Source organism: Ranitomeya variabilis, chromosome 4 (assembly GCF_051348905.1).
Source record: "Ranitomeya variabilis isolate aRanVar5 chromosome 4, aRanVar5.hap1, whole genome shotgun sequence".
In the NCBI taxonomy this organism is placed as follows: domain Eukaryota; kingdom Metazoa; phylum Chordata; class Amphibia; order Anura; family Dendrobatidae; genus Ranitomeya; species Ranitomeya variabilis.
In genome coordinates, this window is record NC_135235.1 from 248,923,700 (window position 1) to 248,950,337 (window position 26,638).

The 26,638-nt window shown below is 43.8% G+C and overlaps 3 protein-coding genes across 4 annotated transcripts in view; 2 read left to right on the top strand and 1 right to left on the bottom strand.

Moving 5' to 3' along the window:
* LOC143766982 (uncharacterized) overlaps positions 1-1,221 on the top strand; it is an 8,268-nt gene extending 7,047 nt beyond the window's left edge. The window contains exon 4 of the mRNA XM_077255003.1: positions 1,214-1,221. Within this exon, the coding sequence (XP_077111118.1) occupies positions 1,214-1,221 (8 nt within the window). The remainder of the gene's footprint in view (positions 1-1,213) is intronic.
* Positions 1-26,638, top strand: part of ETS1 (ETS proto-oncogene 1, transcription factor) — a 434,342-nt gene that overhangs the window by 116,921 nt on the left and 290,783 nt on the right. The window lies entirely within an intron of this gene.
* The window catches only part of FLI1 (Fli-1 proto-oncogene, ETS transcription factor), a 107,349-nt gene that overhangs the window by 66,982 nt on the left and 13,729 nt on the right, over positions 1-26,638 (bottom strand). For both annotated transcript variants that reach the window (XM_077249419.1, XM_077249421.1), the window contains exon 2: positions 6,680-6,891. In XM_077249419.1, the coding sequence (XP_077105534.1) occupies positions 6,680-6,891 (212 nt within the window). The remainder of the gene's footprint in view (positions 1-6,679; positions 6,892-26,638) is intronic.

Below are 26,638 nucleotides of genomic sequence, written 5' to 3' on the forward strand. Positions count from 1 at the left end.
CTGCCTAACCCTAATAAGCCTAACCCTAACTGCAAAAAATTATCTAAAAATATTTTTTTTATAATCCCCTGACAAAGGTGATGCGGGTATTACGCAGAACGAAGGTGGGTTATCTGAGGTTTAGGGGTTTGTAGCAGTAGAAATTATTTTGTTTCTGACGGGGCAGCACTTGGACGTAGTGTATCTATCGTCTCTCCCTGAACAATTACAATGAGAGAAGCACAGCCCAAGTGCTGCCATATTTACAAATATTGGGGGCTTTTGTTCACTGTGACAGGGTCTATCACAGTAATCTATAGCCTGCAGCCAATGAGAATATTCTCCTTGGTTGCCAGGAGCAGGCAGGCAGATCTTGGCGTGCGCACTGCACATGCACCTGCCATTTTCTTTTCAGAAGGAAGGAGGGGGACTAGGACACCACTGATCCCCGGTAACTAACGTACCATAGGGGGCTCGGGGACCCCATTTCTCTCCTCACTAATATGTCAGATCATATCAGAGGAATGAAAAATGGATGGATTTTAAAGCCGACTTTTTTTTTTAATGTGATCACCGTTTATTTCCGACGCTGGGGGGGGCACTATCCACTTATTTCTCAGCGCCGTTAAAAAGCAGCGCTGAGGAATAAGTACCCTTAACTGCCACCGTTAAAAGGCGTATCGGCGGTCGTTAAGGGGTTAAATGGGCTGATCAGTGAAGGGGTGGTATATTTTAACCCCAAGTAATTCGGTACTGATAATCAACTATAAGTATAGGTAATCGATATTGAAGTCCTAAAAACTTTGTAATTGTTTATTTTTCAAAAAATAATCTATAAAAATGATGAGTGTGGTATCTGCAGGAGAACTAGTCCCTGAATGCTTTCCAGGACAGAGAAGTCAGCACGGAGCCCCCCAATGTTTGTGTGAAAAATGGCATGTTCTAGTGTCTGTGTCACTGGCAGATTATTAGAGTTTTTTATTTTATTGGGTCAGAATAGTTCATGCTACGTTTTGGTGCAGCGAGCTGTTCCATCACCAGCTCCATTGCTAAGCTGTTCTGCAGAGCGCATTGCTCACTGTAATATGTTTCTCATCTCTCCAGAGGGTTAACAGTTCACCCGTAATTTTTTCCGAATGTCTGCTCCAGTCTGCAGATCTGCACAGTGGGTAGGAGATGTTGACTAACATGTGTTTGAATTTAAGTTTTCATCTTTTGGCTACTGTTTTTCCAGGCAGCTGACCAAAGATCTCTTGTCAATTCCCTGCAGGGTTATGGAGGAACCATTCTCGGGGTGTGCAGGAGGCACAATTACAAAATAACATTGTACGTGGAAGTGGTTAAAGTTAATATCTTTTGGCGTACATATTACAGATGACGACGGCCTCTGTTTGGAAATCGCAGGCTTGTACCTGGGCACTTTTCCATCTTATATTTTTAGTGTTTGAAAGCTGTTTTTATTACAGGTTTTTTTTCTTTTCTTTTCTAGCAAGCACTTCCCAATAGGACATAACTGATCAGGGGCAGATGTCCTATATGCAACTTGTGTACATAGTACCTTTGTTTCTCCAAAAATAAGACTGGCTCTTGTATTATTTTTTGCTGCAAAATATGGGTTAGGGCTTAATTTCAGAGGATCTCTTATTTTTTTCCCATAAACAACAATCCTCATTTCTTCTTAAACAAAACAAAAAAACAGTATTTATCTACTATATAATTGTCTAAGGGTACTTCCGTCTGTCCTTCTGTCTGTCACCGTTATTTGTTCGCTGATTGGTCTCGGCAGCTGCCTGTCATGGCTGCCGCGACCAATCAGCGACGCGCACAGTCCAGAAAAAAATGGCCGCTTACTCCCCGCACTCACTGCCGGCGCCCGCATACACCGCTCACACAGGGTTAATGCTGGCGGTAACGGACCGCGTTATGCCGCGGGTAACGCACTCCGTTACCGCTGCTATTAACCCTGTGTGTCCCCAACTTTGTACTATTGACGCTGCCTATGCGGCATCAATAGTACAAAATGTAATGTTAAAAATAATAAATAAAAAAAAACAAACCTGCTATACTCACCCTCCGCCGCCTTTCTCGCTCCTCGCCACGCTCCCCGGACCGCTCCATTACAAGCGTCAGCTTGCGGTGCGGTCCCGTCCCAGGGCTGGTGTGCGGCAAGGACCTGCCGTGAGGTCACGGTCATGTGACCGCGACGTCTTCATAGGTCCTGCTCCCACCAGCCCTGGCACTTGCAATGGAACTCGGCTTCAGGAAAATGGCCGCCGCGATCTCGATCTGCGCACGCGCAGCATCCAGCGGCCATTTTCCTGAAGCCGACCACTACCATCTGCACAGGATCCCAGGAAGAGAAGAGGCAGGACGCAGAGGAGCAGCGACAAGAATGGTGAGTATGATACACTACAAGGGGCCCTCGGATCGTTAGGTGAGTATGTTTATTTTTTATTTTTTGGCCCTATACGTGCCTCGGTAATATACTACGTCACTGGGCAATATCCTACGTGGCTCTGCTGTATACTACAAGGCTGGGCAATATACTACATGGCTGGGCAATATACTACATGGCTGGGCAATATACTACGTGGCTGGGCAATATACTACGTGGCTGGGCAATATACTACGTGACTGGGCAATATACTACGTGGCTGGGCAATATACTATGTGGCTCTGTGCAATATACTACGTAGCTGCGCAATATCCTACGTCGCTGTGCTGTATACTATGTAGCTGGGCAATATACTACGTCGCTGGCCAATATACTACGTGACTGGGCAATATACTACGTAAATGGGCAATATACTACGTGGACATGCATACTCTAGAATACCCGATGCGTTAGAATCGGGCCACCATCTAGTTCAAATATAATCATGTCTTCACACACTGCATATACATACACATGTATATACACCAACTGCACAGCCTGTCTCCTCTTCAGGTCCTCTAGACTCCCACAGTTAAAGGACCTTTGGTGACATCATGGTCACATAAACATGATGTCACCAAATGTCATTTAGCAGTTTTATCATCTCTGTATTACAGTACTGAGATGTGCAGCTGTTAATCCAGCAATAAGGGAAGATAATTCACTGGAAAGCTTCTCTCAAGCTATATGCCTACAGGTTTTTTTTTTTTTTTTCAGGAGAAAGCCTCTTTGGAGAGTCGATATTGACTGTTAGGATCGCTACTTCCTATAGGAGGCACCAGAGTTCTAGTCCTCTTCCTCTCTGAAGAAACAATTTGCATGTTTACCAGAGGAGCATTGTGGCTTAACAGTCTCCTCACCTCGGCATGCTTGACATGTCACTCTCCGCAAGGAGAAATGTTACCACATGTTTTTTATACACATGTTAATTTCCTTTGTCTCTATTGGAACAACACAAAAATAACAGAGGAAAAAAAGGCAAAGTGGACATAATTTCAGACAAAATTATTGGAACCTTCAACTTAATATTTGGTCGCACACCTTTTGGAATAAATAGCTGCAATCAATTGCGTTCTATAGCCATCAACAAGCTTCTTGCATCTCTCAACTGGAATTTTACAGTACTCTTCTATTGCAAAAAGCTCCAGGTCTCTCATATTTGAAAGCGCCTATTCCCAACAGAAATATTAAGATCTTATTACAGATGTTCAATGGGATTTATCTCCTGACTCATTGCCACTTCAGATCTCTCCAGCTCTTTGTTTCCATCCATTTCTGGGTGCTTCTTGAAGTATGTCTGGGCTCATTGTCCTGCTGGAAGACCCATGATCTAGGACACAAACCAAGCTTTCTGACACTGGGCTTTACATTGCCAACCAAAATCTTTTGGTAATCTTCAGATTTCATGATGCCCTGCACACAGTCAAGGCACCCAGTGCCAGAGGCAGCAAAACAATCCCAAAACATAACTGAACCTCCACCATATCTGACTGTAGGTACTGTGTTACTTTCTAATTCTTTCAATAAACAGTAGAATGATTTATATACCAAAAACCTTTATCTTGGTTTAATCTGTCCACAAGACTCTTTCCCAAAAGGATTTTGACAAACTGCAGTCTAGCTTTTTATGAGTGTGGGGTCCTCCTGGGTTTTACTGCACCAGCAGAATAGTGAGCTCAGCTCTGGAGTATAATACAGGAGGTAACTCAGGATCAGTAATGTAATGTATGTACACAATGACTGCACCAGCAGAATAGTGAGTGCAGCTCTGGAGTATAATGCAGGATGTAACTCAGGATCAGTAATGTAATGTATGTACACAGTGACTGCACCAGCAGAATAGTGAGTGCAGCTCTGGGGTATAATACAGGAGGTAACTCAGGATCAGTAATGTAATGTATGTACACAGTGACTGCACCAGTAGAATAGTGAGTGCAGCTCCGGGGTATAATACAGGTTGTAACTCAGGATCAGTAATGTAATGTATGTACACAGTGACTGCGCCAGCAGAATAGTGAGTGCAGCTCTGGAGTATAATACAGGAGGTAACTCAGAATCAGTAATGTAATGTACACAGTGACTGCACCAGCAGAATAGTGAGAGCAGCTCTGGAGTATAATACAGGATGTAACTCAGGATCGGTAATGTATGTACACAGTGACTGCACCAGCAGAATAGTGAGAGCAGCTCTGGAGTATAATACAGGATGTAACTCAGGATCGGTAATGTCATGTATGTACACAGTGACTGCACCAGCAGATTAGTGAGTGCAGCTCTGGAGTATAATACAGGAGGTAACTCAGTAATGCAATGTATGCACACACTGACTGCAGCAGCAGAATAGTGAATGCAGCTCTGGAGGATAATACAGGAGGTAACTCCGGATCAGCAGGAGCCATGTTGAAATTCCACTGACCCGTATGAGAGTGTAAGAGCGATAACGCCAAATTTTGCACATCTCCCCATTTACACCCTAGACCTGGTTATAACACTGAGTACCATGACACCAGATAGGGAAATTGTCACAACTTGGTCATTTTCACTTAGGGGTGTACTCACTTTTATTGCCAGCGGTTTAGACATTAATGGCTGTTTGTTGAGTTATTTAGAAGTCACCAAATCTACACTGTTATACAAACTGTATACAAACTATTTTACATTGTATCAAAGTGACAGATCTTCAGTGTTGTCCTAAGAAAAAATATCTATATATATAATTGTCTAAGGGGTACTTCTGTCTGTTTGTAACTAACTTCCGTAAAGGGAAATCCCGCGTCGCTGATTGGTCGTGGCCGGGAGGCCGCGACCAATCAGCGACAGGCTTAGTCCGGCCACGAATTGGCCCCTCCCTACTCCCCTCCAGTCAGTGCCAGTGTGTCGCCCCATCCCGGTCCAACTTTTTACTATTGATGCTGCCTATGCAGCATCAATAGTAAAAAGATATAATGATAAAAATAATTAAAAAAAATAAAAATTGTGCTATTCTCACCTTCCAACGCCCACCGATACGCGCAATGCTGTCGCCAGCTTCCGTTCCCAGAGATGCATTGCAAAATTACCCAGATGACTTAGCGGTCTCACGAGACTGCTAAGTCATCTGGGTAATTTCGCAATGCATCACTGGGAATGGAAGCTGGCGGCAGCATTGCGCGCATCGGGACAGCTTCGGTGGACGCCGGACGGTGAGTATACAAGTATTTTTTTTTATTTTTTTAACAGGGATATGGTGCCCACACTGCTATATACTACGTGGGCTGTGTTATATACTACGTGGGCTGTGCTATATACTGCGTGGGTTTGTATTATATACTGCGTGGGCTGTTATATACTGCGAAGGCTGTGTTATATACTACGTGGGCTGTGTTATATACTGCGTGGGCTGTGTTATATACTGTGTGGGCTGTTATATACTGGGTGGGCTGTGCTATATATTATGTGGGCTGTGTTATATGCTGCCTGGCTGCTATATACTACGTGGGCAGTGTTTTATAGTGCGTGGGCTGTTATATACTACGTGGCCTGTGTTATATACTATGTGGCCTGTGCTATATATTACGTGGGCTGTGCTATATATTACGTGGGCTGTGCTATATATTACGTGGCCTGTGCTTTATACTACATGGCTGCTATATACTACTTGGCTGCTATATACTACGTGGGCTGTTATATACTACGTGGCTGTGCTATATGCTACCTGGGCTGTGTTATATACTACGTGGCCTGTGTTATATATTACGTGGGCTGTGCTATATATTACGTGGGCTGTGCTATATATTACGTGGCCTGTGCTATATACTACATGGCTGCTATATACTACGTGGCTGCTATATACTACGTGGCTGTCCTATATACTACGTGGCTGTCCTATATACTACGTGGCTGTGTTATATACTACGTGGCTGTGCTAAGCGCCACGTGCATACATACAGTACATACTTATTCTAGAATACCCGATGCGTTAGAATCGGGTCACCATCTAGTAACAGCATGTTTATAAAAATGTGAGGGCGTACTCACTTTTGTGATACAATGTGTGTGTATATATTTACCAAGCAGCAACACTGGTAGAATGTAATCCATTATAGGTTTGTCAGTTGTCATGTAGATGATCTGCTCTGAAGGGGATTGTGTCTCTGCCATGTGTAAAGTTACATCATATTTAATGCTCTGAAGCATCTTCTCTATTCAGGAGGGGCTGTATACACAATAAAGAACGATGTGCTGTGTCCACTACAATACTGTATTGAGACGAGATTTCTTTGTTACCTGGATCCATTCATGTGCTCATATTCCCTTTTAATGTTGACCCGCATTGGCTGGTTGACCCACTCCTGCTGCGGCGGGAGTGTGTTGATTTTATGGGGCTGACCATAGTCCGGGTTTCCAGATGCTGTCATGTCTCCCTTAGTTACATGGGATGCTGCTCCATATGCTGACTCGAACAGGGACTGGTCCTCACTCACCACCGAAAGAGCTTCCTGTGGTATAGAGAAGTGGTTAGTTCATCACATTGTGTATATGTAGGTGGTGGTCTTTATTTTCACTGGCTCTTCTATACTATGTAAACTATAAAAGGAGAAGGCGCCCCGTCCCACTGAGTTTACCATCTAAATCTTGAGTCCTCAGATTGCCAATTCCATTGATAATTATTAGTGGATTACGGTAAATCCATACTTTTGTTATAAATTTCAACATGGAAACTCCATAATTTTCCTCCTGCATTATTTATAGTGAGGGCCTGGAGGTGGTGGTCACTCTGTTGTCATGTAGGCTGAGGCTTTCCAACTTTCACCATTCATTTTAAAAGAAAATAGGTAATAAGCTGTGAAGCCCAGTGTCATTTATTTTTAAATTCAAGAACATTTGCAAAAAATAAATATATAGATAATGTAAATATGTCAGTACTGTTGTGTGGAGTGAACTATAAAAGAGCAAGAAACAAAGAAAAAACTCCTGAAACAAGAGCATACATTCACACCATGCAGTTCAAGGGCCGAGGTACTGCATATTACATGAATCAGATCTTTGTGCAATAGAGATTGTAAGGTAGATTTATGGTATATGTTATGCATGTTATAAATATAATAGTGGTTGATTGCGCCGTACACCACATCTTCACTAACAAGACATCCACAGCATTGCTTAAAACTGAAGACAAAAATATGGAGAAAACTCCTACTGTAATACTTGTAAGGGGCTGTGCTCCGCTCTTGTAGAGACATTTCTCATGTTTATAGTCACAAAAAATTGCAAAGCTCCCACTTTGTGTATATTGTGTAATGCCTGCTAGAAACATGCGGTTGGATTGCAATTTACCCAATAACTGTAAAGTGTGACTCACTATTTCTGCACAGTTCTGTACGCTCAGTCTTAGGTCTCTAGTATTATTTCATCATTTGTTGCATTATTTGTCAGTGTTCTTGTAGCTCTACCTAACATCAGCCAGTGATACTTAATTGCTTAATATGAATGGTAACCCAGACTGATAAATAGTGGTACAGTATGTCTGCATATAAGCTACATATACAATGGTGTCCTTATGCAAATACGTTACTGATCCTGAGTTACATCCTGTATTATACCCCAGAGCTGCACTCACTATTCTACTGGTGCAGTCACTGTGTACATACATTACATTACTGATCCTGAGTTACCTCCTGTATTATACTCCAGAGCTGCACTCACTATTCTGCTGGTGCAGTCACTGTGTACATACATTACATTACTGATCCTGAGTTACATCCTGTATTATACTCCAGAGCTGCACTCACTATTCTGCTGGTGCAGTCACTGTGTACATACATTACATTACTGATCCTGAGTGACCTCCTGTATTATACCCCGAGCTGCACTCACTATTCTGCTGGTGCAGTCACTGTGTACATACATTACATTACTGATCCTGAGTTACCTCCTGTATTATACCCCAGAGCTGCACTCACTATTCTGCTGGTGCAGTCACTGTGTACATAGATTACATTACTGATCCTGAGTTACATCCTGTATTATACTCCAGAGCTGCACTCACTATTCTGCTGGTGCAGTCACTGTGTACATACATTACCGATCCTGAGTTACATCCTGTATTATTCTCCATAGCTGCACTCACTATTCTGCTGGTGCAGTCACTGTGTACATACATTACATTACTGATCCTGAGTTACCTCCTGTATTATACCCCAGAGCTGCACTCACTATTCTGCTGGTGCAGTCACTGTGTACATACATTACATTACTGATCCTGAGTTACATCCTGTATTATACCCCAGAGCTGCACTCACTATTCTGCTGGTGCAGTCACTGTGTACATACATTACATTACTGATCCTGAGTTACCTCCTGTATTATACCCCAGAGCTGCACTCACTATTCTGCTGGTGCAGTCACTGTGTACATACATTACATTACTGATCCTGAGTTACCTCCTGTATTATACCCCAGAGCTGCACTCACTATTCTGCTGGTGCAGTCACTGTGTACATACATTACATTACTGATCCTGAGTTACATCCTGTATTATACCCCAGAGCTGCACTCACTATTCTGCTGCTGCAGTCACTGTGTACATACATTACTGATCCTGAGTTACATCCTGTATTATACCCCAGAGCTGCACTCACTATTCTGCTGGTAAATGCAGCTCTGTAGCATATTCGACATCAGTATAATACTGCGGTCATTACATGCGATGTGTGAACTGTAGAGATTTGGACTAGCTCAGCCGCAGTTGAGGCAAGCACAGGAAGCAGTTTTGTTCATATGTTCAAGCAGGTTTATTAAAACTAAGTCTTTTCCAGCACAAAGTATACAGTCCATACAATACAGCGGGTCTGCCCGCTCAGGACAGTGTCCGCTTCTTTAGGCCTTAGCACAGACCAACACACAGGAGATCCTCCAACACATCTCCAGCCACAGACAGTGAATGAGACACTCAGTCTCCATTTTATCTGCCAAACCAGGCCCCTGGGGTTGGGATATGTGAGCCGTCATTCCCACCCATCTTGTTTGACTGCTCATAAAACCCCGACCCTGGAATGCCCTGATAATTCTCCCAGCACTAAATGTGCTGGATCATGCCTCCAAGGTCACCAAAGCTATCAACCACGATGACACATGTCTCTCCTCAAGGACCCATCCGGCGGCCATCTTCCATAACATATTCTGTGTCACAGGTCCTAGAGTCCCTTCCCCGCATGTTTTGCAGCTGTTGGACATCCAAAAAAACCATGCTGGGATTCACGATACTCCATGCATACCCGAGCACCCGATGCAACTCAACTAGGGAGCTCAACACTGGCCATCATATCATATTTTTTATTTTTACTGTTGAAAAAAAAATTCTCTCCCCAACCCTAACACAGCCCCCAACTGCAACCCTAACCCTAATCCCAACTGCAAAGAATGGAAAAAAGAAAAAAATATAGGGGGTGACAAAGGGCGACTTGACTTACCTTTTTTTTATTTTGATCACTGTGATAAGGTCTATTACAGTGATTAAAAGGAACCAATAGGAAATAATCCCTATTGTTGCCGGGTAGCGGCTGGCAGATCTTGGTAGGCGCTCTTAGCATGCGCCCGCCATTTTTTTTCCACCAGGTGGCTCCCATACCAGTCCAGCAGTCTGCTGGAGACCTCTGGTTGTCATGCCAACCCATCAGTGACCTGTGATCATATGACGGGGTCATCAGTGGATGAGATTTTCCTTGCACCTGCCGGAAGCACGTGTAAAATGCCGCTGTCAGAGATTGACAGCGGCATTTAACAGGTTAACAGCCACGGGTGGATTGCGATTCCACCCGCGGCTGTTAGAGGCACATGTCAGCTGTCTTTATTTAACTCTTTATGTACCATTTTATATTTATTGCTAAACATCGGTCTTGGTATTTATCTATCTATCTATAGATACATCGAACTATCATCTAGCTATTACACTGGTCTACAAAAAAAAAAATTTCTGGCATGGACTTTAAGAACAGTTTTAGACTAATTTGATGGTGCTGAATTCAAATCTGATCTTATAATTTCTCTATCACATCACGTTTTTGCGCTAAAGGTATATAGCCCATTTTCATGAATTCCATGATAAATATAAGTAGTGTATGAAAAGTGCCGGTTTATACGGTTCACTAAGGTAAATTTAGTTTTCATTTAGTCTCCCAATAAATGTGAGAATATCTTTGTTTTCTTTGAACATGCATAATTCCCATTTGTTATGATAACACCCTTGTTTTCTGTGCTACTGGGACAGTAGAGCTACAGCAGAGCATTGGGTGAAAACTGAATGGCCTCAGTGACACAGAGTTTGGCATCTGGTGATAAGAATGTCATCCATGATCCCCTAGTGGATAAGAAGGACATTGTCTTTCCTCCCTTACACATAAAACTTGGATTGATGAAGCAGTTCGTCAGAGCTCTCAATCACAGTGGAGAATGCTTTAACTATATATGTTCAACTTTTCCTGGTCTTGGTGAAGAGAAGAAAAAGGCTGGAATATTTGATGGACCTCAAATAAGAATACTTATGAGATACCCAAATTTTATCACATCAATGAATGAGACAGAAGAAAGAGCTTGGAATGCATTTTGTAATGTGGTGCAGAATTTTCTAGGGAATAAGAAAGCAGACCAGTATGAAGAGATTGTGGAAGAGCTACTAACGAGTCTGCGAAATCTTGGATGTAGAATGAGTATCAAGATTCACTATTTACACACCTCATGAGGACAAAGGAAAATCACAGAAACTCAATTGAGAAGGTTTAAAATATGAATGTACTGTGATACATATTTCCAAGGACATAATTACGGAAATAGTCGCAAAACTAGTGCATAACACGAAAAAACCACGACCATAAACTCCCAAGTATAGTTTAACCCCTTCATGACCCAGCCTATTTTGGCCTTAATGACCTTGCCGTTTTTTGCAATTCTGACCAGTGTCCTTTTATGATGTAATAACTCGGGAACGCTTCAACGGATCCTAGCGATTCTGAGATTGTTTTTTCGTGACATATTGGGCTTCATGTTAGTGGTAAATTTAGGTCGATAATTTCTGCGTTTATTTGTGAAAAAAATGGAAATTTGGCGAAAATTTTGAAAATTTTGCAATTTTCACATTTTGAATTTTTATTCTGTTATGTGACACAAAATAGTTAATAAATAACATTTCCCACATGTCTACTTTACATCAGCACAATTTTGGAAACAACATTTTTTTTTGCTAGGAAGTTATAAGGGTTAAAATTTGACCAGTGATTTCTCATTTTTACAACAAAATTTACAAAACCATTTTTTTTAGGGACCACCTCACATTTGAAGTCAATTTGAGGGTTCTATATGGCTGAAAATACCCAAAAGTGACACCATTCTAAAAACTGCACCCCTCAAGGTGCTCAAAACCACATTCAAGAAGTTTATTAACCCTTCAGGTGTTTCACAGCAGCAGAAGCAACATGGAATGAAAAAATGAACATTTAACTTTTTAGTCACAAAAATGATCTTTTAGCAACAATTTTTTTATTTTCCCAAGGGTAAAAGGAGAAACTGGACCACGAAAGTTGTTGTACAATTTGTTCTGAGTACGCTGATACCTCATATGTGGGGGTAAACCACTGTTTGGGCGCACGGCAGAATTCGGAAGGGAAGGAGCGCCATTTGACTTTTTGAATGAAAAATTGGCTCCAATCTTTAGCGGACACCATGTCGCGTTTGGAGAGCCCCCGTGTGCCTAAACATTGGAGCTCCCCCACAAGTGACCCCATTTTGGAAACTAGACCCCCCAAGGAACTTATCTAGATGCATAGTGAGCACTTTGAACCCTCAGGTGCTTCACAAATTGATCCGTAAAAATGAAAAAGTACTTTTTTTTCACAAAAAAATTCTTTTAGCCTCAATTTTTTAATTTTCACATGGGCGACAGGATAAAATGGATCCTAAAATTTGTTGTGCAATTTCTCCTGAGTACGCCGATACCTCATATGTGGGGGTAAACCACTGTTTGGGCGCACGGCAAGGCTTGGAAGGGAAGGCGCGCCATTTGACTTTTTGAATGGAAAATGAGCTCCAATCGTTAGCGTACACCATGTCACGTTTGGAGAGCCCCTGTGTGCCTAAACATTGGAGCTCCCCCACAAGTGACCCCATTTTGGAAACTAGACCCCCCAAGGAACTTATCTAGATGCATAGTGAGCACTTTAAACCAACAAGTGCTTCACAGAAGTTTATAACGCAGAGCCGTGAAAATAAAAAATAATTTTTCTTTCCTCAAAAATGATTTTTAGCCCAGAATTTTTTATTTTCCCAAGGGTAACAGGAGAAATTGGACCCCAAATGTTGTTGTCCAGTTTGTCCTGAGTACGATGATACCCCATATGTGGGGGTAAACCATTGTTTGGGTGCACGGCAGGGCTTGGAAGGGAAGGCACGCCATTTGGCTTTTTGAATGGAAAATTAGCTCCAATCATTAGCGGACACCATGTCGCGTTTGGAGAGCCCCTGTGTGCCTAAACATTGGAGCTTCCCCATAAGTGACCCCATTTTGGAAACTAGACCTCCCAAGGAACTAATCTAGATGTGTGGTGAGCACTTTGAACCCCTAAGTGCTTCACAGAAGTTTATAACGCAGAGCCGTGAAAATAATACGTTTTCTTTCCTCAAAAAAATTTTTTTTAGCCCTGATTTTTTTATTTTCCCAAGGGTAACAGGAGAAATTTGACCCCAAGAGTTGTTGTCCAGTTTCTCCTGAGTACGCTGATACCCCATATGTGGGGGTAAACCACTGTTTGGGCACACGTCGGGGTTCGGAAGGGAAGTAGTGACGTTTTGAAATGCAGACTTTGATGGAATGCTCTGCGGGCGTCACGTTGCGTTTGCAGAGCCCCTGATGTGCCTAAACAGTAGAAACCCCCCACAAGTGACCCCATTTTGGAAACTAAACCCCCAAGGGAACTTATCTAGATGTGTGGTGAGCACTTTGAACCCCCAAGTGCTTCACAGAAGTTTATAACGCAGAGCCGTGAAAATAAAAAATCATTTTTCTTTCCTCAAAAATAATTTTTTAGCCCGCAATTTTTTATTTTACCAAGGGTTACAGGAGAAATTGGACCCCAAAAGTTGTTGACCAGTTTCTCCTGAGTACGCTGGTACCCCATATGTGGGGGTAAACCACTGTTTGGGCACACGTCGGGGCTCGGAAGGGAGAGAGCACCATTTTACTTTTTCAACGCAAGATTGGCTGGAATCAATGGTGGCGCCGTGTCGCGTTTGGAGACCCCCTGATGTGCCTAAAAAGTGGAAACCCCTCAATTCTAACTCCAACACTAACCCCAACACACCCCTAACTCTAATCACAACCCTAACCACAACCCTAACCCCAACACACCCCTAACCCTAGTCTTACCCCTAATTCCAACCCTAACCCTAAGGCTATGTGCTCACGTTGCGGATTTGTGTGGATTTTTCCGCAGTTTTTGAAAAATCTGCAGGTAAAACGCACTGCGCTTTACCTGCTGATTTACCGCGGATTTCCAGTGTTTTTTGTGTGGATTTCACTTGCGGATTCCTATTATGGAGCAGGTGTAAAACGCTGCGGAATTGCACAAAGAATTGACATGCTGCGGAAAATACAATGCAGCGTTTCCGCGCTGTATTTTCCGCACCATGGGCACAGCGGATTTGGTTTTCCATAGGTTTACGTGGTACTGTAAACGTGATGGAAAACTGATACGAATCCGCAGCGACCAATCCGCTGCGGATCCGCAGCCAAATCCAAGTGCATCCCTAGCCCTAAGTGCATCCCTAGCCCTAAGTGCAACCCTAGCCCTAAGTGCAACCCTAAGTGCAACCCTAGCCCTTAGTGCAACCCTAAGTGCAACCCTAAGTGCAACCCTAGCCCTAAGTGCAACCCTAAGTGCAACCCTAGCCCTAAGTGCAACCCTAAGTGCAACCCTAGCCCTAAGTGCAACCCTAAGTGCAACCCTAAGTGCAACCCTAGCCCTAAGTGTAACCCTAAGTGCAACCCTAAGTGCAACCCTAGCCCTAAGTGCAACCCTGTGCAACCCTAGCCCTAAGTGCAACCCTAAGTGCAACCCTACCCCTAACCCTACTCCTAACCGTACCCCTAACCCTACCCCTAACCCTAATGGAAAAACAATAAAAATAATTATATTTTCTATATTTTATTATGGGGGTGATAAAGGGGGGGGATTTATTTACTATTTTTTTTATTTTGATCGCTGTGATAGAACTTATCACAGCGACCAAAATGTGCAGGAACGAATCTGCCGGCTGGCAGATTCGGCGGGCGCACTGCGCATGCGCCCGCCATTTTCCAAGATGGCGGCGCCCATGAAGAAGACGGCCGGACACCGGGAGGGACATCGGAGCTAGGTAAGTATGGGGGGGTGGGATTGGAACACGGGGGGGGGGGGGGGATCGGAGGACCTGGGGAGCGGACAGGAGGACCGGGGGAGCCGACAGGAGGGAGGAGGGGAGCGGAACGGAGATCGGGGCAAAAAGGACGACTGGGGAGGTGATCGGTGGGGTGGGGGCAGATCGGGGTCTCCAGCCATGGCAGATGCTATTGCAGCATCGGCCATGGCTGGATTGTAATATTTCACCATTTTCATAGGTGAAATATTACAAATCGCTCTGATTGGCAGTTTCACTTTCAACAGCCAATCAGAGCGATCGTAGCCACGGGGGGGTGAAGCCACCCCCCCTGGGCTGAAGTACCACTCCCCCTGTCTCTGCAGATCGGGTAAAATGGGAGTTAACCCCTTCACCCGATCTGCAGGGACGCGATCATTCTGTGACACAGCATATGCGTCACAGGTCGGATTGGCACCGACTTTCATGACGCATACGCTGTGTCACAGGTCGGGAAGGGGTTAAATAGTACATAATAAATTTATTGAAAAACAGGTATAGATGACAACAAGGAAAGGGGAAGGGGTACACCCACTAGCACATGCCTGAAACAACGAACGCCCACAAGGACATATAATATGTCAAACAGCCGTTTGGACTTTTTTCCAGAGAACCTTGGGGATGTGAGCGAGGAACAAGGGGAGCGTTTTCATCAGGACATTAAAACAATGGAAGAACGGTATCAAGGCCGGTGGGACTCACCTATGATGGCTGACTATTGCTGGAGCTTGATGACAGACAACCCAGAAGCTGTACATCACAGATCAGCCAGGAAAAGAAAGTTCAAATAACTGCCATTTGTCATTCATCTGTGTGCCATATATATGTGTTTTTATATTGTGTAGTTTAATTCTGTAAGTATATTTGATTTGCTGTACATAGACTTTGTAATCTTTGTTATTCCTTGATTAATTAATATACAATGTAGTATCGAAAATCATGTGTTTTTATCATAAAACATTAGATAGGAGTAATTTTCATCAAAAATTAAATATCTCGAAATCCTGATGTGATAGCCAAAAACGGAGTTCATATTCGTAATCAGCAGCCAAAATTGACTTAAAATATGTTTTAAAACCTTTTGCCAGAAAAATTGCATTGACTAGTGTTATCTATCATCTAACTATCTATCTGTGTGTGTAAACATTATTCTTCCATGGAGTATGTAAAGAAAGAGGTTGGACAAGAAATGATATCACAATTCTTTTTTGTTTTAAATAATAGATCTTTATTTAGCTTACAAAAATGCATACAAATCTACATGAAAAAAATACATGAAAATCCGCGCGGATTTTTATCTGCGTTTTCTGCCAAGAGATGCAGAATCTGCGCAGAAAATTGCACAGGCAAATCTGCACCGTGTGCACATACCCTTCCTGTCCGGTAATCTATGCTCTGGCCTTGGATGATGCATTGTGAAATAGCCGGCCAGCTACATCTGTTCTCCAGAATATTGTAAATTATGGATGAAAAGAAGCCGCTCTGGAGGTGTCTGGCAGTGTCTTTTCTCTTCTGGAAGGTTTGACATATACATTTGGGGGATGAAAAAAATGAATGATATTGGAAGAATTATTGCTGAATTGCTGGCAGATCAGTAAATGGTGGTAGATAGACATGATAATAGTGAAGCAGGCTTTATATTGGGATCTTCAGAACTTGTGAAAGACTTTAACCCTTCTCATAATTGTCGGCTAAATATAAGACTGATGTGTGCTACGACAGATGGGGAAAACAGGAAGTGGCTCTGATATTTTTAGAAGAGAGCGAGAAGCTCGTTGTGAAGCATTGAGGGTGCAGATACTTATATTGATATTGTAAACCACAAACGTCAGTCTACAAATTTCAGGACGCTCCAAGGCAGTTGTTTCCCTCTAGAGTATTGCTGACCGTGTTCACACCTTGACTGATACTTGATAAGTAGCCCTGTTTGACCAAAATTCATCAACACCGAATGCCCTGAGATGGGACAGGTGGTATAGACTCCAGCCTGACACAGGGATAGTCTGTGTACAATCAGCTGCCATGGGGCCAATATCAGCTTCATTGAGGATGGGTACTGGGGGGGGGGCAGAGGGGGCGGACAACTCAGGCTCCACGCTCTGAAGGGGCCAACCCGGAGCTACTCTACTGTAACTGTATGGGCAGTGGGCCCAGTGCCAGCAGAGGGCCCCCCATCCGTCATCGCAAGTTCAACTGTATCGGCTAGATGTCGATACAGCTGACCTCATTGGTAAGAGTCGGAGCGCTACGCTCCCTCTCACATCATTCTCCCTCTGTGTGTCCCTGATGCAGACAATGACAGCAGGTGCATTGACGTCATTACCTGGCGCTCACTGGAGATGTGCGGGCGCTCGGAGAAGTGGGGGTACGAGGAGGAGAGGTGAGTATTGTATTTATTGTTTTTATGGGGGTGCATTATACTATATAGAGTCTGCCTATGTGGGTGCATTATACTATATAGCGTCTGACTATGGGGAGTGCATTATACTATATAGAGTCTGCCTATGAGGAATGCATTATACTATAGAGCTCTATGAGGAGTGCATTATACTATATAGAGGCCTATGGGGAGTTCACTATACTATATTGACACTATCCGGTACATTATATTCTATGGAGCCTATCTAGGGGCCATCATACAGTGTGGAGATTGCTGTGAAGGGGCCATCATACAGTGTTGTAGCCATCAAAGAGGATAATAAGGGGTCAGTATACTGTGTGGATGGTACTATACAGTGAGGGGGCATTATACTGTGTATGAGAGAGCATGATGCTGTGTATAAGGGAGCTGTACAGAGGAAGACTCAGAACATTATTAAATGTAAAGTGGGCACTTATTGTTATACGAGAACTCAGATTACTGTTACTGTCAAAGAGGCACATAGGGCATTACTACTTTCTAGGGGGCAAAATGTGGCCACTGTTTTCTAGAGCACTCGCACATGGCATTACTATATTCTAGAGGTTTGTTTTACCATCTAGAGGCACACAGAACCACACAGCAGGTGTAGTAATAAGGACACATACGGCAGAGGCTCAGTATTGGGGTATCGGGTGTAGTAATAAGGACACACGGCAGCGGTTCAGTATTGGGATATCGGGTGTAGTAATAAGGACACATACGGCAGAGGCTCAGTATTGGGGTATCAGGTGCAGTAATAGGGACACATACGGGAGAGGTTCAGTATTGGGGTATCGGGTGTAGTAATAAGGACACATACGGCAGAGGCTCAGTATTGGGGTATCAGGGGCAGTAATAGGGACACATACGGCAGAGGCTCAGTATTGGGGTATCAGGGGCAGTAATAGGGACACATACGGCAGCGGCTCAGTATTGGGGTATCGGGTGTAGTAATAAGGACACATATGGCAGAGGCTCAGTATTGGGGTAACGGGTGCAGTAATAGGGACACATGGCGGAGGCTCAGTATTGGGGTATCAGGTGCAGTAATAGGGACACATACGGGAGAGGTTCAGTATTGGGGTATCAGGGGCAGTAATAGGGACACATACGGCAGAGGCTCAGTATTGGGGTATCAGGGGCAGTAATAGGGACACATACGGCAGAGGCTCAGTATTGGGGTATCAGGGGCAGTAATAGGGACACATACGGCAGCAGCTCAGTATTGGGGTATCGGGTGTAGTAATAGGGACACATACGGCAGCAGCGGCTCAGTATTGGGGTATCGGTTGCAGTAATAGGGACACATATGGCAGAGGCTCAGTATTGGGGTATCGGGTGTAGTAATAAGGACACATACGGCAGAGGCTCAGTATTGGGGTAACAGGGGCAGTAATAGGGACACATACGGCAGAGGCTCAGTATTGGGGTATCAGGGGCAGTAATAGGGACACATACGGCAGCGGCTCAGTATTGGGGTATCGGGTGTAGTAATAAGGACACATATGGCAGAGGCTCAGTATTGGGGTAACGGGTGCAGTAATAGGGACACATGGCAGAGGCTCAGTATTGGGGTATCAGGGGCAGTAATAGGGACACATACGGCAGAGGCTCAGTATTGGGGTATCAAGGGCAGTAATAGGGACACATACGGCAGCAGAGGCTCAGTATTGGGGTATCGGGTGCAGTAATAAGGACACATACGGCAGCAGCGGCTCAGTATTGGGGTATCGGGTGCAGTAATAAGGACACATGGCAGAGGCTCAGTATTGGGGTATCAGGTGTAGTAATAAGGACACATACGGCAGAGGCTCAGTATTGGGGTATCAGGGGCAGTAAAAGGGACACATACGGCAGCAGAGGCTCAGTATTGGGGTATCGGGTGCAGTAATAGGGACACATACGGCAGCAGCGGCTCAGTATTGGGGTATCAGGTGCAGTAATAGGGACACATACGGCAGCAGAGGCTCAGTATTGGGGTATCAGGTGTAGTAATAAGGACACATATGGCAGCAGCGGCTTAGTATTGGGGTATCGGGTGCAGTAATAAGGACAAATATGGCAGAGGCTCAGTATTGGGGTATCGGGTGCAGTAATAAGGACACATACGACAGAGGCTCAGTATTGGGGTATCAGGTGCAGTAATAAGGACACATACGGCAGAGGCTCAGTATTGGGGTATCAGGTGCAGTAATAAGGACACATGGCAGCAGCGGCTCAGTATTGGGGTATCGGGTGTAGTAATAGGGTCACATAAGGACATACGGCAGAGGCTCAGTATTGGGGTATCAGGTATAGTAATAGGGACACATGGCAGAGGCTCAGTATTGGGGTATCAGGGGGCAGTAATAGGGACACATACGGCAGAGGCTCAGTATTGGGGTATTAAGTGTAGTAATAAGGACACATACGGCAGCAGAGGCTCAGTATTGGGGTATCGGGTGTAATAATAAGGACACATGGCAGAGGCTCAGTATTGGGGTATCGGGTGCAGTAATAAGGAAACATGGCAGAGGTTCAGTATTGGGGTATCAGGTGCAGTAATAAGGACACATACAGCAGAGGCTCAGTATCGGGGTATCAGGGGCAGTAATAGGGACACATACGGCAGCGGCTCAGTATTGGGGTATCAGGTGTAGTAATAGGGTCACATACGGCAGAGGCTCAGTATTGGGGTATCGGGTGTAGTAATAAGGACACATACGGCAGCAACGGCTCTGTATTGGGGTGTCAAGTGATAGATGAGGACACATACGGCAGAGGCTCAGTATTGGGGTATCAGGTGATGGATGGGGATGGTGCTGAAAATATGAGACGTGAAATGTGTCTTTGTTGTAATCTCTGCAGCCGAGTCGTGGCTGGAGAAGTTGTCATGTTGGTCTGAGCCAGATGGAAAACACGAGAAAAGTGAAAGACTCCATCAGAAAACATGTCAGTGGTAAGTCACCATCAATAACTGTACTGAATTTTTCCTACATCCACTATTGGCGTGTGTCACTCAGTTGTAATCAAGGTTACCAGGTTAGGGGCCCACTCATTACTGACACATTTCACCTTCTGGACGGAACCTACTATATTATGCTGCTGAAAATCGGATCTGAAGTGAGGTATATAATTAAGGCAGACCTGTCGCCAGATTTATGAAGTAGATCGCTTAGACCTGATGAGGCTGCTGTACTCACTGTGAAAATCTATGTAAGATGAAATAAACTTTTTTGAAAAATGTCCCTTCTGATAATGATATGAGCTCCAGCCAGACTTGCAAAATGCTAATTTTAATATCGGGCTTTAAGCTTTCATTAACGATTGAACTGCCAAGCAATAACCTCCAGATACGATGGCCTGTTATGCAGGGTCTAATAGGCTTGTGTCAGTGCAAAACTGTCATGTTTCATGCACTTCACAATGAAAAATATTCCTATAGCGAGATTAAGTTAAAAGAAAACACACAAAAAGAATAAAAAATGCTGAAAAATGATTTAACTACTAAGTGCGCAGTTGCCGTAGGGTGAAAATGATACAAAATAAAACCAAAATGCTCCAGAAATGTAGCCTTTTCATCATACTTTTTTCAGAGCTAGAAAATCCCCCGAAAAAATGAGTTATATAAAAATGTAGGAATATATAATCTTTATTCAAAACTATTAACCCCTTTCTGACATATGACGTACTATCCCGTCGAGGTGGGGTGGGCCTGTATGACCACCGACGGGATAGTACGTCATACGCGATCGGCCGCGCTCACGGGGGGAGCACGGCCGATCGCGGCCGGGTGTCAGCTGCATATCGTAGCTGACATCCGGCACTATGTGCCAGGAGCGGTCACGGACCGCCCCCGGCACATTAACCCCCGGCACACCGCGATCAAACATGATCGCGGTGTGCCCGGTGGTATAGGGAAGCATGTGGTATGTGATCGCGTTGCTCCGAGGGTCTCCTACCTCCTTCCTCGCTGCAGGTCCCGGATCCAAGATGGCCGCGGCATCCGGGTCCTGCAGGGAGGGAGGTGGCTTACCGAGTGCCTGCTCAGAGCAGGCGCTGGTAAGCCTGCAGTGCTCCAAGTCAGATCGGTGATCTGACAGAGTGCTGTGCAAACTGTCAGATCACCGATCTGTGATGTCCCCCCCCCCCTGGGACAAAGTAAAAAAGTAAAAAAAAAATTTTTCCACATATGTAAAAAAAAAAAAAAATCCTAAATAAAGAAAGAAAATATATATATTATTCCCATAAATACATTTCTTTATCTAAATAAAAAAAAACAATAAAAGTACACGTTTAGTATCGCCGCGTCCGTAACGACCCAACCTATAAAACTGCCCCACTGGTTAACCCCTTCAGTAAACACCGTAAGAAAAAAAAAAAAACGAGGCAAAAAACAACGCTTTATTACCATACCGCAGAACAAAAAGTGGAATAACACGCGATCAAAAAGACAGATATAAATAACCATAGTACCGCTGAAAACATCATCTTGTCCCGCAAAAAACAAGTCGCCATACAGCATCATCAGCAAAAAAAATAAAAAAGTTATAGTCCTGAGAATAAAGCGATACCAAAATAATTATTTTTTCTATAAAATAGTTTTTATCGTATAATAGCGCCAAAACATAAAAAAAGATATAAATGAGATATCGCTGTAATCGTACTGACCCGACGAATAAAACTGCTTTATCAATTTTACCAAACGCGGAACGGTATAAACGCCTCCCCCAAAAGAAATTCATGAATAGCTGGTTTTTGATCATTCTGCCTCACAAAAATCAGAATAAAAAGCGATCAAAAAATGTCACGTGCCCGAAAATGTTACCAATAAAAACGTCAACTCGTCCCGCAAAAAACAAGACCTCACATGACTCTGTGGACTCAAATATGGAAAAATTATAGCTCTCAAAATGTGGTAACGCAAAAAATATTTTTTGCAATAAAAAGCGTCTTTCAGTGTGTGACGGCTGCCAATCATAAAAATCCGCTAAATAACCCGCTATAAAAAAAATCAAACCGCCCTTCATCTCCCCCTTAGTTAGGGAGAAATAAAAAAAAAAAAAAATGTATTTATTTCCATTTTCCCATTAGGGTTAGGGCTAGGGTTGGGGCTAGGGTTAGGGCTAGGGTTAGGGCTAGGGTTATTGCTAGGGTTAGGGCTAGGGTTATTGCTAGGGTTAGGGCTAGGGTTGGGGCTAGGGTTAAGGCTACAGTTAGGGTTGGGGCTAAAGTTAGGGTTAGGGTTTGGATTACATTTACGTTTGGGAATAGGGTTGGGTGTGTCTGGGTTAGAGGTGTGGTTAGGGTTACTGTTGGGATTAGGGTAAGGGGTGTGTTTGGATTAGGGTATCAGTTATAATTGGAGGGTTTCCACTGTTTAGGCACATCAGGGGCTCTCCAAACGGGACATGGCATCCGATCTCAATTCCAGCCAATTCTGCGTTGAAAAAGGAAAACAGTGCTCCTTCCCTTCAGAGCTCTCCCGTGTGCCCAAACGGGTTTACCCCAACAAGGGGTATCGGCGTACTCAGGACAAATTGGACAACATCTTTTGGGGTCCAATTTCTCCTGTTACCCTTGGGAAAATACAAAACTGGGGGCTAAAAATAAGTTTTGTGGAAAAAAAAAGATTTTTTATTTTCACGGCTCTGCGTTGTAAACTGTAGTGAAACACTTGGGGGTTCAAAGTTCTCACAACACATCTAGATAAGTTCCTTGGGGGGTCTAGTTTCCAATATGGGGTCACTTGTGGGGGGGTTGTACTGTTTGGGTACATCAGGGGCTCTGCAAATGCAACGTGACGCCTGCAGACCAATCCATTTAAGTCTGCATTCCAAATGGCGCTCCTTCCCTTCCGAGCTCTGTCATGCGCCCAAACAGTGGTTCCCCCCCACATATGGGGTATCGTCGTACTCAGGACAAATTGCACAACAACTTTTGTGGTCTAATTTCTTCTCTTACCCTTGGGGAAATAAAAAAATGGGGGCGAAAAGATAATTTTTGTGAAAAAATATGATTTTTTATTTTTACGGCTCTGCATTATAAACTTCTGTGAAGCACTTGTTGGGTCAAAGTGCTCAACACACATCTAGATAAGTTCCTTAAGGGGTCTACTTTCCAAAATGGTGTCACTTGTGGGGGGTTTCAATGTTTAGGCACATCATGGGCTCTCCAAACGCAACATGACGTCCCATCTCAATTCCAGTCAATTTTGCATTGAAAAGTCAAATGGCGCTCCTTCCCTTCCGCGCTCTGCCCTGCGCCCAAACAATGGTTTACACCCACATATGGGGTATCAGCGTACTCAGGACAAATTGCACAACAATTTTTTTGGGGGTCCAATATCTTCTCTTACCCTTGGGAAAATAAAAAATTGGGGGCGAAAAGATCATTTTTTGTGAAAAAATATGATTTTTTATTTTTACGGCTCTGCATTATAAACTTCTGTGAAGCACTTGTTGGGTCAAAGTGCTCACCACACATCTAGATAAGTTCATTAGGGGGTCTGCTTTCCAAAATGGTGTCACTTGTGGGGGGTTTCAATGTTTAGGCACATCAGGGGCTCTCCAAATGCAACATGGCGTCCCATCTCAATTCCAGTCAATTTTGCATAGAAAAGTCAAATGGCGCTCTTTTCCTTCCGAGCTCTGCCATGTGCCCAAACAGTGGTTTACCCCCACATATGGGGTATCAGCGTACTCAGGACAAATTGTACAACAACTTTTGGGGTCCATTTTCTCCTGTTACCCTTGGTAAAATAAAACAAATTGGAGCTGAAATAAATTTTGTGTGAAAAAAGTTAAATGTTCATTTTTATTTAAACATTCCAAAAATTCCTGTGAAACACCTGAAGGGTTAATAAACTTCTTGAAAGTGGTTTTGAGTACCTTGAGGGGTGCAGTTTTTAGAATGGTGTCACACTTGGGTATTTTCTATCATATAGACCCCTCAAAATGACTTCAAATGAGATGTGGTCCCTAAAAAAAAATGGTGTTGTAAAAATGAGAAATTTCTAGTCAAATTTTAACCCTTATAACTCCCTAACAAAAAAAAAATTTTGGTTCCAAAATTGTGCTGATGTAAAGTAGACATGTGGGAAATGTTACTTATTAAGTATTTTGCGTGACATATGTCTGTGATTTAAGGGCATAAAAATTAAAAGTTGGAAAATTGCAAAATTTTCGCCAAATATTCTTTTTTTTCACAAATAAACGCAAGTTATATCGAAGAAATGTTACCACTATCATGAAGTACAATATGTCTCGAGAAAACAATGTCAGAATCGCCAAGATCCGTTGAAGCGTTCCAGAGTTATAACCTCATAAAGGGACAGTGGTCAGAATTGTAAAAATTGGCGTGGTCATTAATGTGCAAACCACCCTTGGGGGTGAAGGGGTTAAAACAAAAGGTAAGATCAAATATATGAAATGCCTCTAGAGGGCATTGGGGCTGACATAATTTATCCATAATCAACAAAATTTCCATAAATCCTCTCCAAAAAGGGGGAAATTCACCAATAATGCCAGTGGTTAAGAAAATACAATATTTATGATATGGTGACAGCCCTATATCAACCCCTTAGTGACATAGCCAATTTTTACCATTACCCCATATGTGGGGAAAAGCTACTGTTTGGGTGCATGGCAGGTCTCAGAAGGGAGGGGGCACCATTTGACTTTTTGAACGGAAAATTGGCTGGAATCAATGGTGGCGCCATGTCGCGTTTGGAGACCCCTTGATGTGCCTAAACAGTGTAACCGCCCAATTCTAACTCCAACCCTAACCCCAACACACCCCTAATACCAACCATAACCCTAGCCCCAACACACACCTAATCCTAACCCTCACTTTAGCCCAGCTCTAACCCTAATGGAAATAAGTAATAATAATAATTTTTATTTATATAGCGCCAACATATTCTGCAGCGCTTTATAACTTATAGAGGGGACTTGTACAGACAATAGACAATTACAGCATAACAGAAATCACAGTTCAAAACAGATACCAGGAGGAATGAGGGCCCTGCTCGCAAGCTTACAAACTATGAGGAAAAGGGGAGACACGAGAGGTGGATGGTAACAATTGCTTTAGTGATTTGGACCAGCCATAGTGTAAGGCTCGGGTGTTCATGTAAAGCTGCATGAACCAGTTAACTGCCTAAGTATGTAGCAGTACAGACACAGAGGCTATTAACTGCATAAAGTGTATGAGAACATGATGAGAGGAACCTGATTATGTTTTTTTTTTGTTTGTTTTTTTTTAATAGGCCACACAGGGATAGTTAGGTTAATGCGTTGAGGCGGTAGGCCAGTCTGAACAAATGAGTTTTTAGGGCATGCTTAAAACTGTGGGGATTAATCGTATTAACCTAGTTAGTGCATTCCAAAGAATCGGCGCAGCACGTGTAAAGTCTTGGAGACGGGAGTGGGAGGTTCTGATTATTGAGGATGCTAACCTGAGGTCATTAGTGGAGCGGAGGGCACGGGTAGGGTGGTAGACTGAGACCAGAGAGGAGATGTAGGGTGGTGCTGAGCCATGGAGTGCTTTGTGGATGAGGGTAGAAGTTTTGTACTGGATTCTAGAGTGGATGGGTAGCCAGTGTAATGACTGGCACAAGGTAGAGGCATCGGTGTAACGGTTGGTGAGGAATATGATCCTGGCAGCAGCATTCAGGACAGATTTATTTTATTATTTTTAGCCAGCTAAGGGGGTGATAATTAGGGGGTAATAATTATTTTGATCTCTGATAGGGTCTAAGTCTACGTTCACATTTGCGGTCAGCGCCGCAGCGTCGGGCGCCGCAGCGTCGCCGCATGCGTCATGCGCCCCTATATTTAACATGGGGGCGCATGGACATGCGTCGCACTTGCGTTTTGTGCCGCATGTGTCCCTGCGGCGCCCGCGTCCGGACGCAGAGGACGCAGCAAGTTGCATTTTTGCTGCGTCCAAAATCAATGAAAAAAAGGATGCATGCGGCGCAAAATGCAGCGTTGTGCATGCGTTTTGCTGCGTTTTTGTTTGCGTTGTGCGCTGCGGCGCCGACGCTGCGGCGCACAACGCAAATGTGAGCGTAGCCTAAAAAATTGATCAAAATGAACCAATGGGAAAAATTTCCTATTGGTGCCGGCAGGCAGATCTCGACGGGCGCACTGCGCATGCACCTGCCATTTTCTCCAGGACGAAGACGTCGGTGGCCCAGGGGACTTCACAGGGGGGTTACAGGGACAACGCGGCGACCCTATTTCTGATCACACATCAGAGGAGAGATAAATTGAATGGAAAATCAGCCTTTTTTTTGCGGTTGCCGTTATATCATTAATAATGGCGATCACAACACTGGGGTCAGTAAAAACAGACACAAATCATGTTCTCTGGGGTCTCAGCTAGCCCCGGTAGCTGAGACCCTGGAGAAATTCCGA